We start from the raw sequence: 23454 nt of genomic DNA on the forward strand, positions 1-23454 counted from the left end.
GCCAATAAAGCCAGGAGAAACCCAAAAGCCAAAGCAAAATCCGCTCTAAAAGAAAGAGCCAGAGACAGTCGCAGAGAAAGAGAGACAGTATAGCATCAACATAAATTCGACTTAACGTTGCGACCGGGCAATAAAAGTTAGCAGCCAACGGGACGTATGTGTAATGTGTAGAATGTTGCATTTGTAAAGCCAACAACGCAGATGTGGGACAACGAGTGGGTAATAATGCTTCGGGATTATGGCAATGAGCACAATTGCACTGATACACACTGGGAGATTGACAGAGTTACAGACTGGAAGAGTGAGAAAGAGAGCTATGCTAACATGCAATCATAAAGCCGGCACAACGATGCGGCGTGCTGCAATAGATCATCAAAATGACAATAAGGTTGTTTTCCTGGTTAGCTGCATTGTTGCCTTGCCCTGCCCAATGGCAACGGCCCAGCTGTACGGACTGGACTTGGATGATTGTGTTTACTTCGCGTTAGCAACACGTTGCAACCAACGATACTAGGCGGTTTCAGTGGAATGGGTAGGCAATAGGGACAGGGCCAGGCTGGCTGCTGATGTCGTTATGTATAGGCTATGCCTTATACCCTGTGTACAATGCGGACAATGGCCTTGTGCAAATGTGTGGACACGGCTAAGGCCGACGACATAAAGCTAAAGATTTTTCATCAGAAACGATCTAGATCTGAAATTTCATGAGCTATGGGCTAAAGTATATATACTCCTAAATAATACGCACAAGTAGCCTTATGTAGATAATACTTTACACAGATTCGCAATATTTTCCTGTTTCTTAAAGCCCCAAGTTGCTAGAAACATTGTAAACAAAACACACTTTTTAAGATATAGCTTTGGGCCAAATAATTGCCCTCTGTGTGTGTTTTTGTGTTCGTATAGTAGAATGTTCAAATGTCTGCAACGTCAGCTTGGCGCTAGGTAGCTGGGCACTCCCTACTAGATTAATTTTACCTCCTGTATGACATTCTCGAGTGTTTTCTGGGCAGGGCTACGAGTGGTTTCGAGTGCCGCAGCTGCTGCTGTTGCAAGCAGCAACACGGCTCTTCAATTTCCAACCGAGGCAACTGGAATGGCATCAAATTGGTTACACCTGCAGCGGCAAATTTTCGGAAAATTTAACTAGCGCAAAAGTGAGACCCTGTGTGTGTGCGTGTGTTCTGTGTGTATGTGTGCGTGTGCTATTCAAATCGCAGCGTCCTTACGCCAAAAAGTCAGAGCAGCACGTCCTGGCACCGGCTCTGCTGCTGCTGCTGCTTCGGTTTCTTTTTGCTGGTCTCCATTTTTTGCTTTTTTGCCTTTTCTTCCTTATGGCATTTGCACAACTGCAATTTTTTGTTGAGTGTGGGAGAGGGTAGTTGTGCTGTGGACGGGGGTTGGGTCATTAACGTGGTCCGTTTGCCGTCCGGTGGGTGTGTCAACAAAATGTTGCAGATTTGCAGACGTTGCTGCTGTTGCTCTTTTGGATGACATTAATGAATGGGCCTTGTTAGGCAAAATGTGTAATCTACAGGGTAATTATGAGCAGGTCTCCGGCTTTATATATATGTTTATACAAATGTGTACGAGTTTGGCTCTTAAGTGAAGGGTATGAGCAGGCTTACAAGTTGGCGAAAGAAAGAAAGAAAAGATGCAGTTCCATCAGATGCTTGAATGATGAAAGGAAAGCCTTCAAAGGACCATACATTTAACATAAAGTAAATGTTATGAGCAAAGAAACATAGTTAGGAATGAAAAGCGTGCATCTTTATGTTAAATTCTTTACAGTAATGCGACTCGAGTTGTTAATGTATAGGTACACTGCTGCAGATCTACTCAGTATCAGATGTCACACAAAAGTACTACACTAAAAGAACTGCGCCTGATAAAAAGGCAACGTTTACTCAGCATATACTCAAGTCTGAAGTTGCAGATTATGCAAGCCTTCAAGTTAGCGAATATATATTATAATATTTTAATTCCATCCTAGAATTAGCTAGACATAGGGGGGCTTACTTTCAATAAATTGAATACCTTCGATGTGTATAGTCTGGCCTTTATTATAAATCGAAATATGTTTTCCAAATGCGTGTATATATAAACAACATTCAATTTAAGGGATGGGGTGAAGAAGTTGCTCAAAAACCAAAAACTTTTTAAGGATCAAAAGTCGGTTTTAGTTTTTATGTTATAAAAAACACAGAAAACTATGTCTCAAAATTGGTATTTATTAAATGCAGGGGAAGATATAGATAAAAAAAAGTTATATACTTTTTCATATTCTATATTTTCATGAAAAATATACCGATAATTGGTTTGGAGAAGCCTTCTCTTGCCTGCTAAACATATATGCAAAAACCTATTACAGGGTATATAACTATGCAATCCCCTTACTGCGAAGCTTGTGAAACACAAATATGTCTGTCTAACTGAAAAATTGAAAAATAAAATACTTTAAAATAAATAAAGTATGGGCTGGAAAAAAAGCTTTCACCCGTTTTTTGATCGATTTCATAGAAATGTTGAGTTATTGATAATTTGAGTTTATAAACTTGGCCAGCGAGCACAACTAAGTTATTCACTTTTATTTTATTTAATTTTATAAATTTTAAACTAAAATCTCTTCAAGCGCTTTGCATGAAAACTTTCATTGCATTGGCAAAGAAAAAAAAATGGCTATTGAAATGTCGTCAGCAGAGATGCTGTCCAAAAAATTGTTGGCTTACAAAAAAGCCTTCAACTAGTTTCTGAAATAGTTGTTGGCCAGTTTTAGTAGTAACTGCATTGTTGTTCATATTATTGTAGCTCTTTTTCTTTTTTTGTTGCTTTGCTTTTCCTGTTGTTGTGACTCTGCAGGCAATTTGTGCACATAAATTTAATTAAAATGTCATTGTTTATTATTCGGAACTAGTTGCTTATACCCTGGCATTGGGTATATTAGCTAACTCACAAAATGCGTACTGCAAAAGAACTAGATACGGATGCTGAACTAAATCAGTTCTAGTTTAGTATGTTTTGAAAAGTGAGTGCCGGCCATATATTAATATTAAATGAATACTGCAGACTTTATAAAAGCTGTATTATTATGTGCTATAGTTGCAAAAAAGGCGTTCTCAAGGATATTTATCTTCGGCACCCAAAAAATCTTCTTTCTAAATATGTACATGGTAAAGGTCTTTGAGTTTATACAAAGCGTTGGCCGACAAACAAGTTAACAGCAAAACGTTGCAACCAAATACTTTGCAAACAGTTTAAAGCAGGTAGTCATGTATTTCTTTTGATGAATCTATTCTCGAACTTAAGACCGTAATCCCAAGGTGTATAAATTTCATATTCACTTGGGACTAGGGTGGGCATAACCGCAATATTTGGTATAATTGGAGTATATCAGGGCTATAGGTAACTCTCTTGCCCTGACTCTAAGTATATTGATTACATTCATAATGGCAGGGAAACATACAACTGAAAGGGCTAAACCTGAGCTCTTGCCTAAAGGCTTAATTCCAATTTTGCAAACACAAATTTAATAAATAATCGAACTAAGCCCATATTTCCATAGTTTAATAAGCATTAAACTAACCTTAGCCTAAACACTACCCTTTTTTAATGCATGGCTTTAAGGTGTTTTTTTTGTATACATAAAAATATGTTGTCGCGCTAAGGTTCGAACCCAGAGGTAGGTAAAGACAGTTTCACGAACTTAACCTTTAGGCAATACCTTGAACCGTGAACTGAACCACCTGAGCTGTTAATTGGGCTTGCAGTCCTTTTTCGATTATACGAGGAGTCATCTCTAAATATGTTGAGGTCAAAGAATGCAAATCAGATAAATTTGCTTTCTCTGGTTTTCTGCTCTATGTCCTGTTTTGATCTTAACGTGCTGACTTTTCGTTGGCATTTTAAAATGTTGTTAATTAATTCAGGTAAACGTTCTGCAAATATTTGAGGAAATGGTAAAGCAAATAAAGTCCTGGCTGGTGCAGGCGAACTGTTTCATTGTTTGCAGGCGCTCAAAAGTAGGCAACACACAGCCAAACAATACGAGCTCAAGGGTAAGGTGAGGTGAGGTGAGGTGAGGTGTGCGAGTGCTGCGTGTGCGCTTGTGTTGCTTGCACATTAGAGCGCGTGAAAATCGATTTGCCAAAAATAAACACGCAGACCACAAAATAATTAACTTGTCTGTGCAAGACATATGAGTAACTACAATTCCCTCCCCATTATCATCTACTCGACTCTACTGCGACTCCTCTTGGCTCATGTTTGCTCTACACAAATACAATTACAACGGCCCTCGGCCTGAACCCCTAAGTAACCAAGGTAGCCCCCCGCCCTCCCTCCCCAAATACGTTATATACGTGTCTGGCAACCACTTCCGATTGCTTATTACGCTCAAACCCCCAAAAAGTGGACTCCATAAAATGGCAGCTCTTACAGCGTGTCGAGCTCGGCGATGGCTAAAGCGAAAACGAGGGCGTGGCCTGTTATTGTTGTGGCTCGTTTAAATTAATTGACTTAAATCAATTTCTGACTTTGACGTATTATGTGCAATTTGCCGACCGCAGCTGCCGCAAATAATTTTCATAATTTACGCATTTCCTTGGTCAGCTGCTCTCTGGCCAGACTTTGAGATGCAGGAAAATTTAATTTACTATATATGTTGATAGCAAATTTGTTTATTTTAGCACTTGGACTATAAGTAAATAAAATTGATGTTTACGCAAGAGGAGGAGAGACAGACTGAGAGACGGAAATTTTCCAAATTGTGTGCTATACTTATGTTTAAATGATATAAAGGCAGCAACTCTCTTCGGGGGAAAGATTTTGGCTTTACTCTTCGCGCTTGTTAAGGATGTCTGTGGAGAATGAAAGTATGTCCGCTCGAGAGGAGTGTCCACCTAATTAGATTCACCTTTTTCTGCATTCTCGTTTGTCGATGTTTTGTTAAAAATTTTTTTTTACTGTTTTTATGTTTTTTTTTTTATTTTCCTCCGAACGGCCTTCAATTCATTTTTTTCAGGCTGTGATACTTTGGAACGAATTGTTTTTAATGCGATTGACTTTAAAGATATTTTTAAATGCCCATTTAATATTTTCTTTGATATCTTGCAGTTCAAGTTTTTGAAATCCCCTGATCCGGGTAGAGCTGGATAATATGCTGTAATCACATAATACCCTTTTGCTCATTTATCTTCCATACATATTATATTCGGCAAGAATTCCTTGGAATTCCAACATTTTCTTCAGGGTGTATAATGGACGCAAGAAATCCAATACCCATAGGTCGGGTACATTCCGCACGGCTTTGTCTCTCGCCTGGCGCAGAGCATTTCTTTGTTTGCCATTTCAAAATTCTTTAAGGATAGCTGCACTAGTGAAGCAGTAGATATATTACTCGCATATCCTGCACTGCAGCTCGAAGATTAAGTGCCAGTTCAGGCCGTGCGACTTTGCGACCCGATACACACACACACACATACGATACGAACATTATACAAGAATATTGCGTATACGTCACGTGATACAAGCAGCTCAGCAGCAGTTTAGCTTTTTTAATGCGGCCATAACTGCGAGAAGCTTTCTGCACCCACAGCTTCTGCATCTTACTACATAACTTCTTGGCGATGGAACACGCCTTCGTAGTTGACCCAACATTTACTTTTCGGCATTTGCGTTGCTTCTTTATATATTTTTTTTGTTCTCTCTCTTCTTATACCCTGACCCACTGAACATGGGCATAAAGGGTATGATGGTCTTGTACAAATGAATGTAAAAGGCAGATGGCATTTTATAAAATTTATAAACTTTTCAACAGTTCGTCCACACGATTTCGCTGGGTTGAGGATATCCCCTAGTCTGCTATACTTTTTTCAGAGTAGAGCGCCTTTACGTGTTTTTCTTCTTTTCGTAGCTGTTTTCTAAATGTGTTTTAAAAGCGTTCCTGGAAATCGCCGTTGATTTTCGGTGTTTTTCTTTACTCTGTTTGTTGTTTCTGTGTTTTATTCCACACTTTTGTGGGAGTTGCGCTTGTCCTCCTGACTGTGTAAACACATTTATTTCCTACGCTTGTCCAATATTTATTAAAGCAATCTGTTCCACTGGATTTATATAAAAATATTTGTTTTGCAATTTATACTGTTGTTTATTTGAGTTGTTTTTTTTCTTTTTTTTTGTTCGCGTTAAGAGGAATTGCTACTTATTCCAGTTAGTTATTCTCCATTGGGATTGTGGAGTCTTTTGCAACTGATTTGCCACTTAGGTGAAGCATTGAAAGCGACAGGTAAAATATTTTTTGTAATAGCGCAGAATGGTTTTGTACAAATCTATCTTACAGGCAAAAGAAGATGCCGTAGGAATGCGTTGACTTAATATCGATTATTAAGCTTAAATAGTTCAAGAGGAAGTTAAAAATTCGCAAAATCGCTTTACATGAGAGTGATTCTTAAAAACGTGAACCTTCTCATCGATTAAGTTACCACGTTACTAAAAATGTTTTTATTGTCAGAAATCTGGAGTATCGATTTTCACAAATACTTTTTATCGTTCAACTATCGTTAATCTTGTTGAGAAAAACTGCTCAGCTACTTACGTAAAAACATTCTTTAAGCATTCTCGATTGTTTCTTGTGCCTTAGTCATATTTCACTGCTATTTCTGATTACATTTTCTGGTTTCATTTCTTTTCCCTTCTTTGTGGTTGAGTGTCGGAAAAAGAACTTTCATGAATTGTGTGGGTTTATTTATCAAAAATCAATAAGTGCGCAAAATACTTGTATGCTAAAGAGAGCCGCCCAAATGTATGCTACATAAATTGTTGTACGTAGCAGCAATTGCCTCTTACGAAGCCCGCAAAATCTCGCCGCCAAACCCAATAAAAACGCCAACACAGCCGCACGATATTTAACATAAACAGTATTAAGAATCTGCCGAAGGCTGAGAGGGGACAGGGGAGTCGGCTTGTAGTCGGCTCGTTGGTAATTTGAGATAGGCATGAGACGATATGGTAACTACATGGATACATCGATTATACATCCGCACAAGAACTGGGCTCCGATACTCAAAGACTTTGCTTAACTTCTCTACAAGAGTGTGTGTGTGCGATGCGTGCGTGTGTGTGTGTGTGTGTATGTGTTGCAGCTGCGTAAAAATGTTGCATGCCGCAGGACGCTTTCGACAACGTTTGCAGACAACATTTGCCAGTTTTTTTTTTTTTTTTGTCGTAGTTCGTGCTGGTAATAAAAGTTTTTAACACTTTAAATACGGTATTTTTCTCTCGTGTTGTTGACTCTTTGCTTATTGTCGCCCACTTTTTGTTGTTTGGTGGGCGTGGCACACACATATATATATGTATATATGGTGTTTTGTGTTGTGTGCTAACGCTTGTAATTAAAATTTGTGCAACTCCAGTTGACGCCTGTGCGCATATTTACGTGAAACACTGTGGTTTGCCTTACGTGTTGGTATAGGTAATTGACAAAGTAAATCAATTTAATTTATATGCAGCTGTATAATTTGCAATTTATTTTCCTCCATTTCGTCAGTGCCTAAAATCGGATTTTATACCCTTCTAGAGGGTATTATAATTTTGTCATAAACACAAACAACTGAAGGGGTTAACAATTTGAAAAGGATATTTCTTGTAATTCGACGAGGAGCATTTCTGTGTGTTTTCAGACTTTTCGCGTGGGCCTCTTTGTTGTTATTATATCATGTATGTAATGTAAATATAATTATAGAAATATTTTTATTTATTTTTACAAAAATATTTACATTTTTAATAAGTTTTATAAAGTCGCTGTTTGCAACTTTTGCATAATTTTACGTTTTTAAGGGTATCTCATTGTCGGCATCTTTATTATCCTTTGTTCAATAAAATAATTTTTATATTTGCATATATATTTGTATAAAATATGTTTTTATACTGTGGAGCTATTTAAATTTTTAACAAAAAACAATGTTATTTACGGCAATGATTACAAGGAGCTCATGATCTCTAATTAAGTTATTATTGTAATAATATATTTTAAGTAAACGCATTTGCAATTTGGTTTCGACACGCAGAAAAAGCTTCATAAATTTCAAAATGGAACCAATTTGACAATAATTAACAGTGAGACGTTGGCCGAGGGGTTTTCAGTTAATTTAATGACATTTTAAATAAGCCGAACACGGGCGCTCTAAACATGTTCAATTACCAGCTATTTCCAATAAGCTGCAAATTAATGTTAATTTACGTTCGCTCCCAGACTGGGGCCACGGGGGCGGCGCTGCCACGCCCTAATTGCAATATTTTCGTCTGATTAAGCGACATCACGTAGCTGCAATTAAATTAGCTTACAAAGTGTGCGGAACGTTGGTGAAAAACCATTTTGGAAAAGTCAAGCGCTTAACATTGTTGCTGTCGTTGTTGTTGCTGTCGTTGTTGTTGTTGTCGTTGTTGTTGTTGTTGGCAGTATAAAATAAAATGCGCTCAAAGGAATTCACTGGCGAAAAACGCGCGCTGAGGCAAGTTAATTAAGAGTTGGCCAAAAGCAAAGACGACAAAAGGGACGTGCATCAGCGCTTGCGACATGAAACAGCCAACTGTGTTGTTGTTGTTGTTGTTGTTGTCGTTGCTGGTTGCTGTTCTTGTTGTTGGGGTTGTTGGTGGTTGTTGGTGGTTCTGTCAGCAGCCACTGACCAACTAAAGAGCTGACCAGGCAAACGCTTATGTGTGTGCGAGTGTGTCTGTGCAGCAGGACAACATTGCCAGGAGTTGGGGGAGGAGGAGCTTTTGAGACTCACATAGGCGCCCTCGACCGCATGTCCTTTGCCGCTGTTGAATGGCGAGAATTGTGGTTTAAATGCGCGACAAATGTTTTTGTTGCTTTTGTCTGTGTTACTGTTGTTGTTGTTGTTGTTGTTGCTGCCACCACTGCCAGCGGCTGCGCTTGACTTTGATGATGTTGGCAATTGGTTCGCGGCTGCATTCCTGCAATTTTTGCTGTTGTCAATCGGCAACTGAGTTGTTCACGTATGTTGTCAATTGCATGTTTCTCCATATGTATTGCATACTTTGAGGAGCTGTCTTTAGACTAGTTTAGTTTACATCCACTTCTGTTTCCCCGAACTTGCCTACGTAACTGAGTCCATAGGGAAATTGCAAAGCCAAAAAATTGTTGCCTCGTAAAGTATTATTATATTGATCAATAATCTATTCTTTCCAATCGCTAACTCAAATGTATTTAGGGGAGCACAAAACTTAGCAATTACAGAATTCTCCTCACTTTTAAGACCGTACGCCAGAAGCCGGAGATACATGCTTTATATTGTTTAATGCAAATTAATTACGCAAGCATATATAAAAATTAAAATTCTTATTGAAAACCTCGTTGGTTTGATTGCATGAAAATTGCAAACGAAGTCCTCAACAAATTCAGTTGAATTCGGAACTTGAGAATCTTCGATGTCAAACTGCGCGCCACAAAACACAAAAAAATTCTTTTATGGTTATTTGATATAGTGTAGATCTCACGCTGCGGTCATAAATAACGATAACTTTATGCGTTTTTATTACGCACACAATTTTATGTGCAAATGCGAGATACAAATACAAAGATACAAATATCTCATGAAGGGGCAACAAAGTAAGTTGGTAACTTGATACACTTTCACTTCTGTGCCCATTTAAGGTCGCTGCAATAAATAAGCGACTTACACACTTGTGTGTAAGTGTGTGTGTGCGTGTGTTGTGTGTGTTTACGTGAGTGGGTGGTCTTTGGCGTGGCACTGCGAGACACCTTCACGTGCTCGCTCTTGTATTGGGTGGGTTTGTGTGTCCATATTTGCCAATACCAAGTATTTGGGTTAGTAATGCCATTTACGATTAGTTGTGCCGAAACGCTGCATAAAAAGAAAGGCATAAAAAACGCGAGCTTTGTTGTCATTTTATTTGTATACCCTAGGCCCATTGCAAATCGGTAAAGGGTATCATTAGTCAATGAGTCAATCGGATATGCAGATTAAGAATGTTGCACTTCCTCGCGGAATAAAACTCACCTATACAGCTATAGCCTTCCGCTTTGGTCTATATCTATAACATATTGCATTTTTTAAATCAACTGACTGTGAAAATTGTTATTAATCAATAATGCATCTTCCTTACAAAGCCAAGGGAAAGGGAAAAGAAAATTGTGCAGCTTGCAGAGGCCTTTCTATATGTAACATATATACGTATGTAACATATATGTACGTATGCTTGAGCCTGGGTTCAAGGTATCTGCTAGTCCGGCACACCCGTCTTGCCTATTTTTCTATTTGCCTTTGCCAGCAAATCCGTTTCCAATGTAAGCCGCAAAAAAAGCCAGAGAAATATGCTGCGTACTACTCGTATCTTATAAAAGAATGGCTCCCTCTGGAACGAACCAGCGAACGACAGAACGTCTATTTAACTAACTGTGCATAATTCATAATTTAATTAAGAATCCAGCGAAATGAAAAAAGTTACACGGCACAAAGACATGCGCTTTGGACTGTATAAGTATGAGTGTGTGGCTCTGTGTGTGTGTGTGTGTGTGTGTGTGTGTGTGTGTGCTGAGAAGCCCCGCACAGCTGTTGGCCACGTTGGGTTTACGCTTTACCCTTGTCACTGAGGAGAGCTTGCACAGCAGTGTGTGGCACGAGGGCAGCTCGGAATCGTGTGGCGAGCACTGAAATGGCCAATGCTGCAGGGCCGTAAGTCAAACGAGGCGTCAAACAAATCTGCTCACCCAAGTGCCAAGATTGCTGTGTGTGTGTGTGTGTGTGTGGGTGTGTGTGTGTATGTGTGGGTGGGTGGGTGTGTGGATGTGTGCTTAATAGTCGACGCAAACTCACAGATTTAATGACAGGTGCCAGAAATCTTGAGGGCATATCACATTCAGCTGAATTAATAGCAGACACACCGGACGTTTGGGGTAGCTTAAGCAATTGCTTGGAGTAAAAGTGCATTTAAAATAAAATAAATGTGAGCGAGATGTGGCCAGCAGCCTTTTACTGCAGACATGAAAAAGTGTGATTCACGGAAACCTTATTTTGCCGAAATGTTCAGTTGTTTCTTTCAAAATAATCTCCTTCCGCAATATGACTACATTTTGAGACATCAATTTATATTTCGAATATGGGTTTTTACGTCGGTAAACCGTGTTCTGAATCCCAATGCCAATGGAAGTCGTAGAAAAAGAAACATGATAGTTGGCCTCGACTCACTCAGACCAAGATTGGTCCAGTGTGACCAGAGAAATGTAGAAACAGTGCACGGATGAAGTCTTCAAGGTGTTTGGGCGTTGGAGAGATCGGACAGATCCAAAATTAAAAGTTTAAGCTTAGTTTTAATTAGAGCTGGAAAGGTACAGAAGAGATCTAACACTGGCTTGGAAATCGTTTAAATCTTTAGTTCCTTGCCAGTTGTTCGTCAGCTCAAAAGTTGCCATACATCGTCCCTGTTGCCCGGGAACCCTATGACATAAACTGTATATTGCCTGGCCATCTCCATTTATTTCTGAAGAGTTGCAGCATTGGTTAACAGATATTTAGCTTACTGAGTTATTGCGATAGCTGATTCGTAGTCTGAAATATATCCTAAAACTCGGCAGAGCCTGCTTTCCAAGCGATTTTCTAGCCTGTGTAGGCCCAATTTGGATGGACTTTGTTGGCTAGTCCTTCCTAGCGGAGTGTGAAAAGCGAAAGCAGCATCTAGGCCTGTAATTAATTTAAATGTTCTTGTTGCGTGTTCTTGGAAGATTCCAATGCTGGAATGCCTAATAAGCAACCCGTTGGTATTTACATAAGGCAATCAAATTCTTAGCATTTAATTAGCATAAGCAAAAACAAGCCTTTAACAAGAATTAAATAATATGAGACAACACTAAACTTAAATTAAATAAATGTTATAAAATTACTTTAAATTTAATTTGTTGCTCTTTTGTACACATTTCCAGTATAAAATTGTTTACGATAAACGCATTAAAATCCACTCGTAACTATAACGAAGGATCTAGCCCTGACACGCACACACAAGTGCTAACTCAATGACAACAAAAACTAAACACAATTATGAAGAGGAAGAGCAGGGTGACAGCAAATTGTGAGCTTTAAATTTTAAATTTTACATGATTTAAACAACAGCAGCGACAAAGAAGAAAATTCTCAAAGTAATCGACGCTTTGTGAGTTGTTGTGTGTGTGTGTGTGTGTGTGTGTGTGTGTGTGTGTGTGTCTGTGAGCGTGTGTGCGACCAACTTGAAATGAGTGTCTCGCAGCAGCAAAAACAAAAACAACAACAACATCGACAACAGCAACAACAAGAACAACAATGGGCTGTGCCGTGCGGAAGCGGAAACTTCAAAGCGCGCACACCTTGGCTTTGTGTGGAGGCTGCCCGGCGTGTGGGCGTATGCCGAGGGCATGGCTGCTGGTTGATATGGTGATGTAAGGTCTGTTGGGCATACATATCATACATATTTTGAGTGCACCTGAGTGCGTTTGTGTCTCTGAATTAATTCGTTTGCGAGACTTCGCTTGAGGAGCCTCTCGGTGACAACAGAGGCCACGGATAACTTTGTTGTCAATTTGGCTTATTTGATTTGAGCCTGGTCATGTTGTTGTTGTCATTTATTTGCAGCACAATGTTGTAAATAAAAGCACACCCCGATGACAATAGCATTTTTTTTTTGCTATTTTATTTGGCTGGCAGTTGTTAGTTGCTCTTGGGACATCTCCAGACATCCTTTCTGGGTCTGTGCCTTGCAAATCGCTTTTGCACTTTACTTTTCACACTTGCAACATTTCAACGAGCTGAGCCTGAATTGGCGATATAGAAATTTGTTAAATCAGTACAACAAAAAATTAAGTATTCCATTAAGCAGTGTGCTTAGTAACACCATTTAACGAACATATTGATTAAATCCTTGAGAGAGTAACTAGTATCTTGATAAATAAATAATAGTCATATGTATCCTTGTTTGGAGGACTAGATATGTCCTTATGCAATGCTTTCTTTCTAACATTTTTACTTAGTTAGAAATATCCACGCAAAAAAGTACCAAGTTTCTAATGTATTAACAATAACTAGCTTTTTCTTTTGCATAATTTTCTTTTCGATAATTTTACTTGGTAATAGGTTTATTCTAATCAGTTTTTCATTGACGGTCCATCGCCCTCTCTCTCTCTCTCTCTCTGCCTCTCTCTTTTTAGCTGATGATATTTTATGTTTTTTTTCCCAGCAAAGTGACAAAAAAGCAGCTGAAAAATGTTTGACAACTGTGAGAGTAAGAAGAATTCGTTTAACTGCGTAGATATGTATCTTAGCATGTGTCAAAAGGGGTTCTTTTTACAACCAGTTCCTCAGTTCCTGTTACTCTTTTTGTATTTTATTTACTTTTTTTTTTTTTGTATGCTTTGCATTTTTTATATGCTTCTGCTGTTTGTTAGAATGTCTCATCAGGTTCTGCTTGACATTGTGCATAAATATTTGATTTCGGAATTTTGCGCGCACTTTACGTTTTACTCGGCCAAATTGTTGTAATTCTGTGTGTGTGTGTGTGTGTGTGTGTGAATACGGAGATCTCATTAAATTCACTAAAATGCGTGAGTTTTTTCCTCTAGCTGCTGCCCTTTTCATGTTTTCACTGGGCAAACAATTCGTTTTGAGAAGTCCTTCGCCAAAGGATGCACGCTGTAATTTGATTTCTGACAACTGCTCCAAAAAGTCATGTGAATGTGTGTGTTGTGTGTGCGTATATGTTTTGGGGGGGCGTGTTTGATTCGCAGGATAAAGTTTGTTTGGATTTCTTAGCTTGCTCTTGAGATTGTTGTTTGTTATTCCTGCTGGTACCGTGTTGCAGCAACAACATTAAGTAAAAGAAATTTTCAAAAAAAAAAACTGTGTCCTTGTCATATCTGTTATTGCATTTGTTTTGTCGCTCGTGCTTTTCGCTATTTATTTCTATACCCTTTTCAAAAGTATTACAATCCTGCCACGACACATATGTATCATTTGTGGTCATATGTCAAGCTTCAAAATTCTATCAAGTTGTTAAGATTAACCGATTCATATTCTGACATATTGCCTTTAAACTAATTGACAGTTCTTGGGCATGGAAGAGAAGTTATAACTCTTGAAAATTGCATAATTAATATTTTCAAAGCTTTTAGTTATTTGCAGAATTCAGCAAAGACAAAATATGGTATAATATATTTATATATATTTAATTGCATATATATCTGACGAACCGAAAACTTCTGAGGAATACTCTATAGATTTTGGAGTCAATTTCAAAAGCTATGAGTCTAAATTTATTTTGTTTATTTCATTTAAAGCGCTTTAGTTAAAGCTTTTTTTTTAAATTGGGTTTTAACAGATTAGTTTCCTAATTTATTGCTCTTCTAGGGTATTTTATGATCGATGTGTTGCACGTTCTCGTTTTACGTGTTCGAAACTCTAAATGAAATTCCCCAATTATATTCTTCTCAGCATTACGATTATATTTTGTTGTTGACTGTTTGTTGTGCTTTTTTTACCTGCTCAATAGCTACCTCTGACATTCGGCTTTTGCCAAAAGCCAAAATAAATTGAACTTTTCACTTTGTAAATGACTTTGGAGCAGCTGCTGCTGTTGCGAATCTTCAAATTGAGCATAGAAAAGATTTAATTCAAAATAAACAAAACTTATTTTTAAAATCAATAAACAAATAAAAGATTGGTGCCGGCTTGAAAAGTTCTTTTTATTTATTTAAATTTTTGGGGTAGACATTTGAAATTTAATATTTTTTCCAAGTGATTTTCCTCTTTATTTACAGTCTATATATGAACTAGCATGTTTTTCCCGGCCCAAGTTTCTTGCTCAAATTTAAGATAATAAACTAAATGGATAATAAACAATAAGAGGCAAAACTTGTCAAAGCCCCGTCTTACCGCAATCCTCCATTAGATCAGCTTACTAGATTTTACCATTTGGATTACGCATTGATCATTAATCAATTAGTTAGTTAGTCAGTTAAGTCTATGTTCATTTTTATAAACATAGAAGTAAGTTTCATCCTATTCAATTCTTTATCTCAAATTCCGACTTAAATTTAAAGGGTTTAACAGATTCAAGTTAAGGCATTTGTTATGAGAGTAAAAAAAAAAAGAATAAGAGCATTTATTTTAGTTTAGTTTAGTTATGCTCCCATATTGGGTCTAGGTTAATTTGCATTTAAAAGACATAAGTCTCCATTGAAACGTAGCCCACTTTGAATTTGATACCCTTTTATTTTGTCAAATATATATTTTGTATCGAATGCACCCATATCAAAAACTGCTCAGCCGTGCTGTCAACTTTTAAAGGGTGAACTTTTCGAACTGAAACTTGGCCAAGTAATCAAATCAATTTACGCCCATATTGCCACGCCCAATTTTGGCCATTAATTGGGCAAAACGATAAAGTCAAAACGATAAAATTGTTGAAGCCAATTTTGTTCATCATTTTAGTTTGTTTTTTTTTTTGGCAGTTTCTAAAATTTGTGTGTTTCTTGAACGTTTTCTTGTCACATAGATGTTGTTGTTGCTGATGGTTTTTGCTGTTTTGTACTTGCGGCTGCCAACTTTGTATATCTTTTTTGGCGATAAAAACAAAAATGTCACATTCAACTTTACTGACAATGTTGACAACCGCAACAAGCAACAACAACAAGCTGAGTTAAGCAGAAGCAGCAACCGCAAATCTGCCACCGAAAGTTGGTAGAAAATCAGTTAACGCATTTGAATTTGTTTGACATGGCCTATTTTCATTGCATTTGATTTGAATTTGTGCTGTTTGTACCTACCAAATCGGTTTGGGTCATTATCCTTGTGTTATCCTTGTTTTACTGGGCGTGTGTGTGTGTGTGTGTCCTTTTTTCGGCACCTCATCGATTAGCCAAGTGTTGCCATGCAACAAAGGCGGCCGCCTTCGAGCAGCAGCGGCACACACAAAACACACAGGGGGAAGGTTGAAGGGTAAACCGCATAAACTACACACCGAACCGGACAGGGGCGCGGAGTCAGGGGTCAGAAAATGCTTGCCAGGATTGTCGTAGAGACCGCAACGTGGTGACACGGACACAAACAGAATGTTGCACGTAACTTGATGACGAGTGTACAGCAAGCGGCCTTTGTTTATGTTTTTATACGGGCAGGATAATGCCGCATATCCTGAAAGCTTGTCAATCCAATCAACGTACAATTTTGCCAATTAAAATAGTCACAGCAATTGAATCGTTTTCGCGCTGGCCGCTTGTTCGAATACACGCAAGCACTCAAATGCAGGTAAAGGCTGTTGCAATTTCAATAATAACAACTATGTTTGTTTATTGTAATGCTGATGATTATGCGGCTGATAACAGTTTAGATTTCACTATTCGTATGACACGGTACAAAGCTAAACGGAGCTCAGCTGTCAGCTGCGACAACGACACGACCGACTGCTTGCACGGCTCGCCGTCAACTGGTCCCGCCTCGAGGTTCGGGCTGACGCGTTGCGCGAGACCCGCAGCGACAAGGTCTGGGATATTTGTCGCTAGCTGCATTTAATTCACCACACCAAACGAATTGCAACTTGGGGCTGTTCTCTCTCAAGCTCGCTGCCTCTCTCGCCTTCTGGTTGCTGTTGTTTCCGCAGTGGTGAGTTTGCGCCAGGAATCAATTTATAATTCGTTTTGTGGTTTGTTTTCATTTTGCCGGTTTGTTTACGTTTTTGCCTTTTCACCTTAGCCGGCTTTTCAATCTTTTGGCATGTGACAAGGCACATGCCATTTTTAGCTGAAGATCCACAAAATAATATCACATATTGGGGATGGGTAGAAACGTTCTTAACAAAGCTTTTCCGTAGAATATAAAAAAAAAAACATTAATGCTTCGTTTTTAGCTATATATTTATGCTCTTGAGTGCAGCTATCAATTCGATCAATATATTTACCTGGAAAATAATTGTTATTAAGTCGAAGAACCAGCTGGTTGCCTGAGAGTCCGTACAAACAAATTTGTTCGTATTTCGACTGGTTCGGCGTATTTACAAAAAATGCTTGTTTTATTGCAGGACACCGCAACCACAAGAGCCAAAGACACATCGCATCAGTTGAAGGTGCAAAGGAACAGCAGCAACAGCTAGTATAGGCAAAGGGCATCAATAACAATACGGGTGCAAGCTGAACAATACAAGGAACAGCTAACTTCTCCGGGAGGCAGTCATGCTGGCGACAACAACTACAACAACACCAAGCAGAACATCTAAAGCCACAATTACCTCAGATCCGGGCATTCTGTGTTTTCATCACTGCAACGTGAAAGTCTTCTGCTTCGTCCTGCCCCACACATGTCCACATTGCAATGAGCAGCTCAATGCGGATGCCCATACGGTTCCGGACACATCCGGAGTTGGGAGCAGCAGCTCTATGATTACTGCGATGCTGCTGCCCTTTCGATTGCCCTATCCATTTGTGCGAGCCACGCAGCATCCTTGCGCGATTGTCCTGCGACCCTCCTCGGGCGACTTCCTCAAGTAAGTACCTTATAAGCATACGGCTGCCCGATCCGGCAAACTAGCGATTTCTATAAAAAAAAGTTTAAAGCTAATGTCACGTATGAAATGGGAACTTTGAAATCGCCGATGAGTGGAAACATTGTTTGCGCGAAAATTAGAGGCTTCCAAATGGGAAAATATATTTTTGTATAAGATAAACTCTCCAAATTTGTCAAGTACAGTCTACTGTCTAATAGAAATTGAAAATTCGAACTCGAAAACTTCAGCTAACATGCAGCGTGTACTTTTATAAAAATTCCCTTAAAATCGTAAATAATATAGTCTTGTGTTATATGTAGCATACTTTTGGTAGTTGATAAATTGGCAATGGATAAAAACTTAGCTAAAAGTAGTATATATTTTGGAATAGGGCAAATACCTTGTATTAGATAGATTTGCAGCTTGTGGATAAATCGTTTTTGTGTTGTTGTGACAAGCGCGAAAAAAATCAAACGAATTTGTTGGACGGCTTAGCATGGAGGAGGATGCAGGTTGCTGTGTAAGCCCAAATCCCAGAAATTGTTAACAATTTTTGGTGAATTTTTTCGTTTTTGCATCTATAATATGCAAAATGTGTCTGATGCGTTTTTGTGTGTTTCCGCAGCGATTACAGCAACGCCACAGATTTGCATATCGCGGTGACCACATCCGCCGGCGACATTGTCGAATTCGATAGGGACGGACTTCAGCGGCATCGGCGCGACGATAATCCCCGCGACTGGTGGCAATCACTGCTTGTGGGCGATGTTCCCGAGCCCTGGCACTACTACTGGGATGAGGTGCTTGAACAGGTGAGTGTGGCTTGCCTAACTGTGTGTGTGTGTGTGTGTGTGTAGCCTGTTCTGCTCAGGTCCCTCTGGTACCGATAAACAGGAATTGCATGCAAATCTCTAAGCTGCTTCTTCCCCGATAGATTTGCGCGCAGTCAGCGCGCTGGTCCATTGAACGCTACGAGGAGAGCAGCCACAACTGTTATACCTTTGTGCTGGCCTTCCTGCAGTCGCTCAACTATGCCCAGCTCAGCGAGGCGGCCCGCACCAAGACCAGCTTCTGTGAGAAGTTCATTGTGCCCAGAACGACCACGGCTGGCAAATACATCTCGTTATATCGCCGGCTGCGCCTGGCCGGCGTTCATGTGCATCGTCAGCAGCCCAAGCAGCGGTCCTTCAAAACGGACGTCTCTGATGGCAAAGATCTCAAATTGGCCAGCACAAAAGCTAACAACACCAACTTTGTGTGCGGAAATATAGGAGCACGTTCACATCTGCGTCAAACACTCGGCACCATCGAAGAGTAATCGAAACTTTACAAAAAAATTGAGATGGCACTATCGGTGGAATCGATAGCAAAATTTATCGATGACTAAATGGGTAAATGATGCACAAAGGTTTTGTGCAAATGTTATCTCCGACCCATTAATGTGTATATATTCCGAGTCCGTCTGACTGTTTGCATGAACACGACGATCTGAACATAAGTTCTCCCAGTTCCCGCGCACGATTTCCGATAAACGATAACTGTCCCTGTCAATGCTTAGTTTTTTAAAGCTAGATTCACCATTTGCCGCAACATTTGCCACATAGCATCTATAATAGTATATACAGATCAATTGTCTTTCAGCAGATCAACCCTCTAAGTCCTTTTGCTGGTGTAAAAATCTAAAATAATTCCTTGAATTATCACTATCGATACTTTTGCAGCACAAATCGATATGCTGCTCGTGTACTTGGTTTTATTAATTGTTAAGTAGTTGAAAGCAGCGAAACGTTAAATAGTTACGAGGGGACATTTAAAAGTTAATTCTTTTATAGCATACATTTTAATTAGACTTTAATTAACAAACGTAATTGCTGCTGACTTCTGGTGGGTTGCATTATCGATAGCACGAACAGACACATAAAGTTTGTCGATTGTTTAGCAGATACCGTTAATACTATTCATTATTTGCACTATTTGCAGCACTATTAAATATGCTTCATTCATATTTCAATTTAGTTACTTTGTTCCTACAGTATTTACAGAACTTTGTATAATTCACAATACCAGATGCTTGGACAGAAATTTTAATATTTTATTTGATTAATACGCAAATGATATTTATACATCAAATTTTTACGGGGTCTTACTATGACCTTTTCTTTGTTTTTGGTTTTACTTGTCGTTCATTGAGCAAAAGCAAAATAAAAAAAATTGTATTTAATGTGATTTTAAATAGTGATTTCGAAATAAATTATATACTATATTTTATTAAGCTTTAAATGCTCTTAGTTAATCTGAAGATCTCTCTCCTTGTAAAATTTTGATCATCCCACAAAAAAAAACCAGTGTAGAAAAATCGTGAAAAAAGTGCGCAAATGTTCTCTTATATGTCATTCATATGAATCATATTTTTGTATAAGTAACATAAAATTGCCTAGATAAACAATAGTGCATTCATTAGACAATTAAATTAGACAAATTATTGTGAAATCTCACTATGGCGAATATCGTAAATGTAGATAACACCATCTATGAGTCACGATCGGCGCTGCACGAGCGTAACCAATTTCTATTCCCAACAAAGTCTTGGTAGAATTTCCCTGTGCAATTACAGAACAAACACTTTGAAGCAGACTTTAATTGGAACAGTTAAGACAGCTAACTAAGTGACATAAAGATTTCGAGCGAAAACTACGATCAACTTGATGTGCAAAGCCCATTAAGTTAAGCCTATTTTTCAATTCGCCCAAATACAAACCAGCTGGCTAAGCACATGTTTCCTCGGGAGTTAATTAAATTGCGAACCCACCATGAAATCGAAATCGTATAAGAGAGAATAGTCTCGCTGCAGTTTCGCGGTTTCATTTCGCACCTCAGCTCCAAGTTACGCGCAAGTTTTTTCTTGTTCTTTTTTTCTGTGCGATAAAAATAGTTATATTGCGCGACAAGTTGTAGAAGTTATAATAAATAATATATATTATAATAGAAAACAGCTGCGTCGCGCATAATTCTTGTTAATTTAAATGTGTCACATTCTTTTAATCTATTTTTTTGTTTGTCAGCTTAATGAAAGCGCATAGAAGTTTTCGATACGTAATTCTTTTTGCAATTTTGTTATGTGATTTTGTTCATTTTTCTTAATCCGTTGCAGCGATCGCCATTTTGATAATGAGAGCCAATTTTAAGTGTGTGTAAGGAAAAGAACAAAAAAGTGAGAGAGTAATTAGATTGAGACGAAAGATAAGCAAAGATGACAATTGTATTGTGTCTTTTTTTCTTCTTTTTTATTCTAAACAACAATTCAACGCCTATGAAAGCCGCACGGATGAGGAAGATGGATATCATGTAAGTAAATAGCATAATTACTTTATATAATTTTTTTTTTATTAAGAGAAGCTTCAACAAACGTTGTCAAAAAGGTTTTCGATGTTAATCTTCTTCTAATTTGATGGGGGACTGACATTCTCACGGTACATGTTATTATAGTTGCCAGGTGGATCATAGTTGCATACGACGTAAATTGTGTTGCCACTGCAAGATAAAGTAGGAAGTGAATGTTGGTTAGCTGGGAATGACAGAAGATCTTAATTGAGGTTCCATTTGTTATGCTCACCGTCGAGCAAATCCTACACCTAGCCGCTTGGAGGATTTCCAAACCACCTGGGTAAAGTGGCCAGTGTTCATTTGAAAGGAAGGGGCACGCCAATTGTAGTCATTGATCTCATGATACCAGGAGTCAACTGCATCGGCACCACCCAAATTACCACCCGAAGCCATGTAGATGTTCTCTCCATATCCGCTGTTCTGGCGATGTTCCATGCGATTGTTGGCCAGCAGATGCTGCATTGGTTATGGGAAATTGTTAGATAGAGCTCGAGACTTTGGTGGATCATAACGTTAGTTGACTCTGTACCTTAGCCCAGTTGGTGGCCAATTTGGATAGATTGTCGTCTAGCTGCAATGGAGGCGCATTGTGCTGAGCTCTGTAGGCATTGTGGGCCTCAAGCACCTCTTGTTCGAACTGTAATGGATCGGTTTTCATATATCTTAAAATACACCACAAATATTGGCAAATGCGTGGAGAAGTATGGGATGAAGTATTTTTGTTTTATATTGGATCATATTAGAGTTGTATTCGATTGACTTATTTTTAAGGTTATATTTTAAGGTATTTTAAGCAGATAAAATATAATTTTCACAGAATTTTTGCTCGGAGGGTGTGGAAAATAGGAAAAATAAGCTTATCCCAGGCAGAGAGCATGTATATTCTTATGTATAAGCAGAGATTAGCACAGCCAACCGGAAGTAATTCGATTTAGGAAGCGATTATCAATATGAACATTGCCCCAATACCACATCCTTACACTCTCTTGGGAATCGTACGCGTATCCTGCTTGGGCAATTGCTTGAATGACTGGGCCACTCAGACAGCTGATTATTATTAGTAGTATGCTTACAGCCTGAACACTCATTTTGCTTCGAATACTTTGCAATATTGTTTCGGCAGCACTTGCAAAGTTTTTATTCAATTAATGCTCCTAATGCACTTGCTATTTCGAGACTTGTCACAGACTCGTGCCGTTATTCAAACGAGACTGAGTGGCTTGAGCCACCAACTCCGGCGTTTTATTTATGTTCTCATTTGCTGATAAGGCCCACAGAACCGACCCATAACTCGAGCAAATTCCCTTGCCCGCTGACTAATCGCTTTATCAGCGGGTGTGTTGCACATCCGCGCACAATGCCCCACATCTGTACTGTAGTACTTACGTGACGTAGACTTAGCTGGAATAGATTTCCTTAAACTTGGTATCTGGCGAGTGCTCTATAAAATGGGAGGTAGACGTGCAATGATTACTTTTTTGATGAATAATATACGACTTTTTATTTTCGAAATTTATATTTACATGCTATTTACAGTTACAGTCATTATTTACATGAATATAGAGTATATAATTGGGTTAGCCGATATATAAATTTATGATGATATTAAAATTTTATGGCACAATATTAACTTCAAAGGCGGCCTGCACCTCCAAGTCGTCTTGTAGCCATATTCTCTTCGTAGAGCAGACGACTTTCAAGTTCGTATTAACGTATACTCTGGCCTCATTGAAAACGGGCTGAAACGGGTGTATTGGTTTTGTTACTAAGTAGCATCAAATCCATATCCATCCATTCATCCATCCGTCTGTATTAGCGTGCTGTCTGTAAAACGTGTCTTTGCCGAGACCTTTCTGGGACTTTTTTCTTAACTTTAAGGCTATATTCCTTTAGCTTATGTTGTTAACATGAATGAATCTAATGGAACAGTGACTAGGCTTTATGAACATATCATACATAATGGTGCCCTTGGGAGAGTCAATGTCGGCATGAGCATTACTTCGGGAATGACGGACCAAAACGGGAAGCACATAATTAGGGAAACCTTAGTTTTCTGAATGCGCCTCTAGTGAACGTGGAGACATAATATATCTATGCTAAGTGTACTAAAGACAACCCACTAGAGTATCTGAACACTGTCTGCCCATTTTTATATATGGCAAAAATTGGAGAAGATGTATTCGTTGGCCCACAGCTTCGAAAGCTTTTGGGAAGTGAGAAATTGTACACCATATTGAGATCAGATGAAAAAACAGCTTGGAACTCATTCCCACACGTATCTAAATATTTTTTAAAAAATTATGAAACAATTATCTGGAATATATCACTAAAAGTCCGTTTTCTACATTCCCCTTTCGACATTTTTCCGCAAAAACTTAGATGAACTCCGCGATGAGCACATTAAAAATGGGGTGACTTGATATTTGAATGAATAATGGATTTATTTACTAGCTTTCAGGACCAAAAAGCTTTTTAAAATTGGGGATGAGATTCTCGCGCACTTTCACAAATTCATCTGAAAAAGAAAACAAAATT

General features: G+C 38.7%; 3 protein-coding genes across 4 annotated transcripts in view; 1 reads left to right on the plus strand and 2 right to left on the minus strand.

The window, feature by feature from the left end:
• Positions 1–17079, minus strand: part of eys (eyes shut) — a 64402-nt gene extending 47323 nt beyond the window's left edge. The window contains exons 1-2 of the mRNA XM_015172931.3: positions 16954–17079; positions 15824–16855 (exon numbers count right to left, since the gene is read on the minus strand). The gene's annotated coding sequence lies outside the window, so the exon portion shown is untranslated. The remainder of the gene's footprint in view (positions 1–15823; positions 16856–16953) is intronic.
• A 55-nt stretch (positions 17080–17134) lies between these two features.
• LOC6628871 (MKRN2 opposite strand protein) lies at positions 17135–22107 on the plus strand. Its single transcript, XM_032438054.2, has 3 exons — positions 17135–17535; positions 18161–18347; positions 18470–22107. Exons 1-3 carry the CDS (start codon positions 17225–17227, stop codon positions 18851–18853), a joined length of 882 nt encoding a protein of 293 aa, XP_032293945.1. The 5' UTR covers positions 17135–17224; the 3' UTR covers positions 18854–22107.
• LOC6628870 (Golgi-associated plant pathogenesis-related protein 1) lies at positions 20898–22150 on the minus strand. 2 transcript variants are annotated; one of them, XM_002052300.4, is made up of 4 exons: positions 21993–22150; positions 21449–21556; positions 21149–21375; positions 20898–21066 (listed from the first exon to the last, which is right to left on the minus strand). In XM_002052300.4, exons 1-4 carry the CDS (start codon positions 22005–22007, stop codon positions 20976–20978), a joined length of 441 nt encoding a protein of 146 aa, XP_002052336.1. In that variant the 5' UTR covers positions 22008–22150; the 3' UTR covers positions 20898–20975. The 2 variants fall into 2 exon arrangements, with proteins under 2 accessions (XP_002052336.1, XP_070064867.1); XM_070208766.1 differs by having other exon boundaries at positions 21900–22133.
• Between the last annotated feature and the right edge of the window lie 1304 nt (positions 22151–23454).

This window comes from Drosophila virilis, chromosome 4 (genome assembly GCF_030788295.1).
Source record: "Drosophila virilis strain 15010-1051.87 chromosome 4, Dvir_AGI_RSII-ME, whole genome shotgun sequence".
In the NCBI taxonomy this organism is placed as follows: Eukaryota; Metazoa; Arthropoda; class Insecta; order Diptera; family Drosophilidae; genus Drosophila; species Drosophila virilis.

What these genes read in the sequence shown, in the direction of transcription:
- LOC6628871 (XM_032438054.2), top strand. Translation starts at nt 17,225, where the DNA reads ATGCTGGCGACAACAACTACAACAACACCAAGCAGAACATCTAAAGCC. An exon ending in TCCTCGGGCGACTTCCTCAA is followed by an intron (nt 17,536 to 18,160) that starts GTAAGTACCTTA and finishes GTGTTTCCGCAG; the next exon opens with CGATTACAGCAACGCCACAG. An exon ending in GGGATGAGGTGCTTGAACAG is followed by an intron (nt 18,348 to 18,469) that starts GTGAGTGTGGCT and finishes CTTCCCCGATAG; the next exon opens with ATTTGCGCGCAGTCAGCGCG.
- LOC6628870 (XM_070208766.1), bottom strand. Translation starts at nt 22,007, where the DNA reads ATGAGTGTTCAGGCTGTAAGCATACTACTAATAATAATCAGCTGTCTG. An exon ending in TGGCCACCAACTGGGCTAAG is followed by an intron (nt 21,376 to 21,448) that starts GTACAGAGTCAA and finishes TAACCAATGCAG; the next exon opens with CATCTGCTGGCCAACAATCG. An exon ending in GGTGTAGGATTTGCTCGACG is followed by an intron (nt 21,067 to 21,148) that starts GTGAGCATAACA and finishes TTTATCTTGCAG; the next exon opens with TGGCAACACAATTTACGTCG.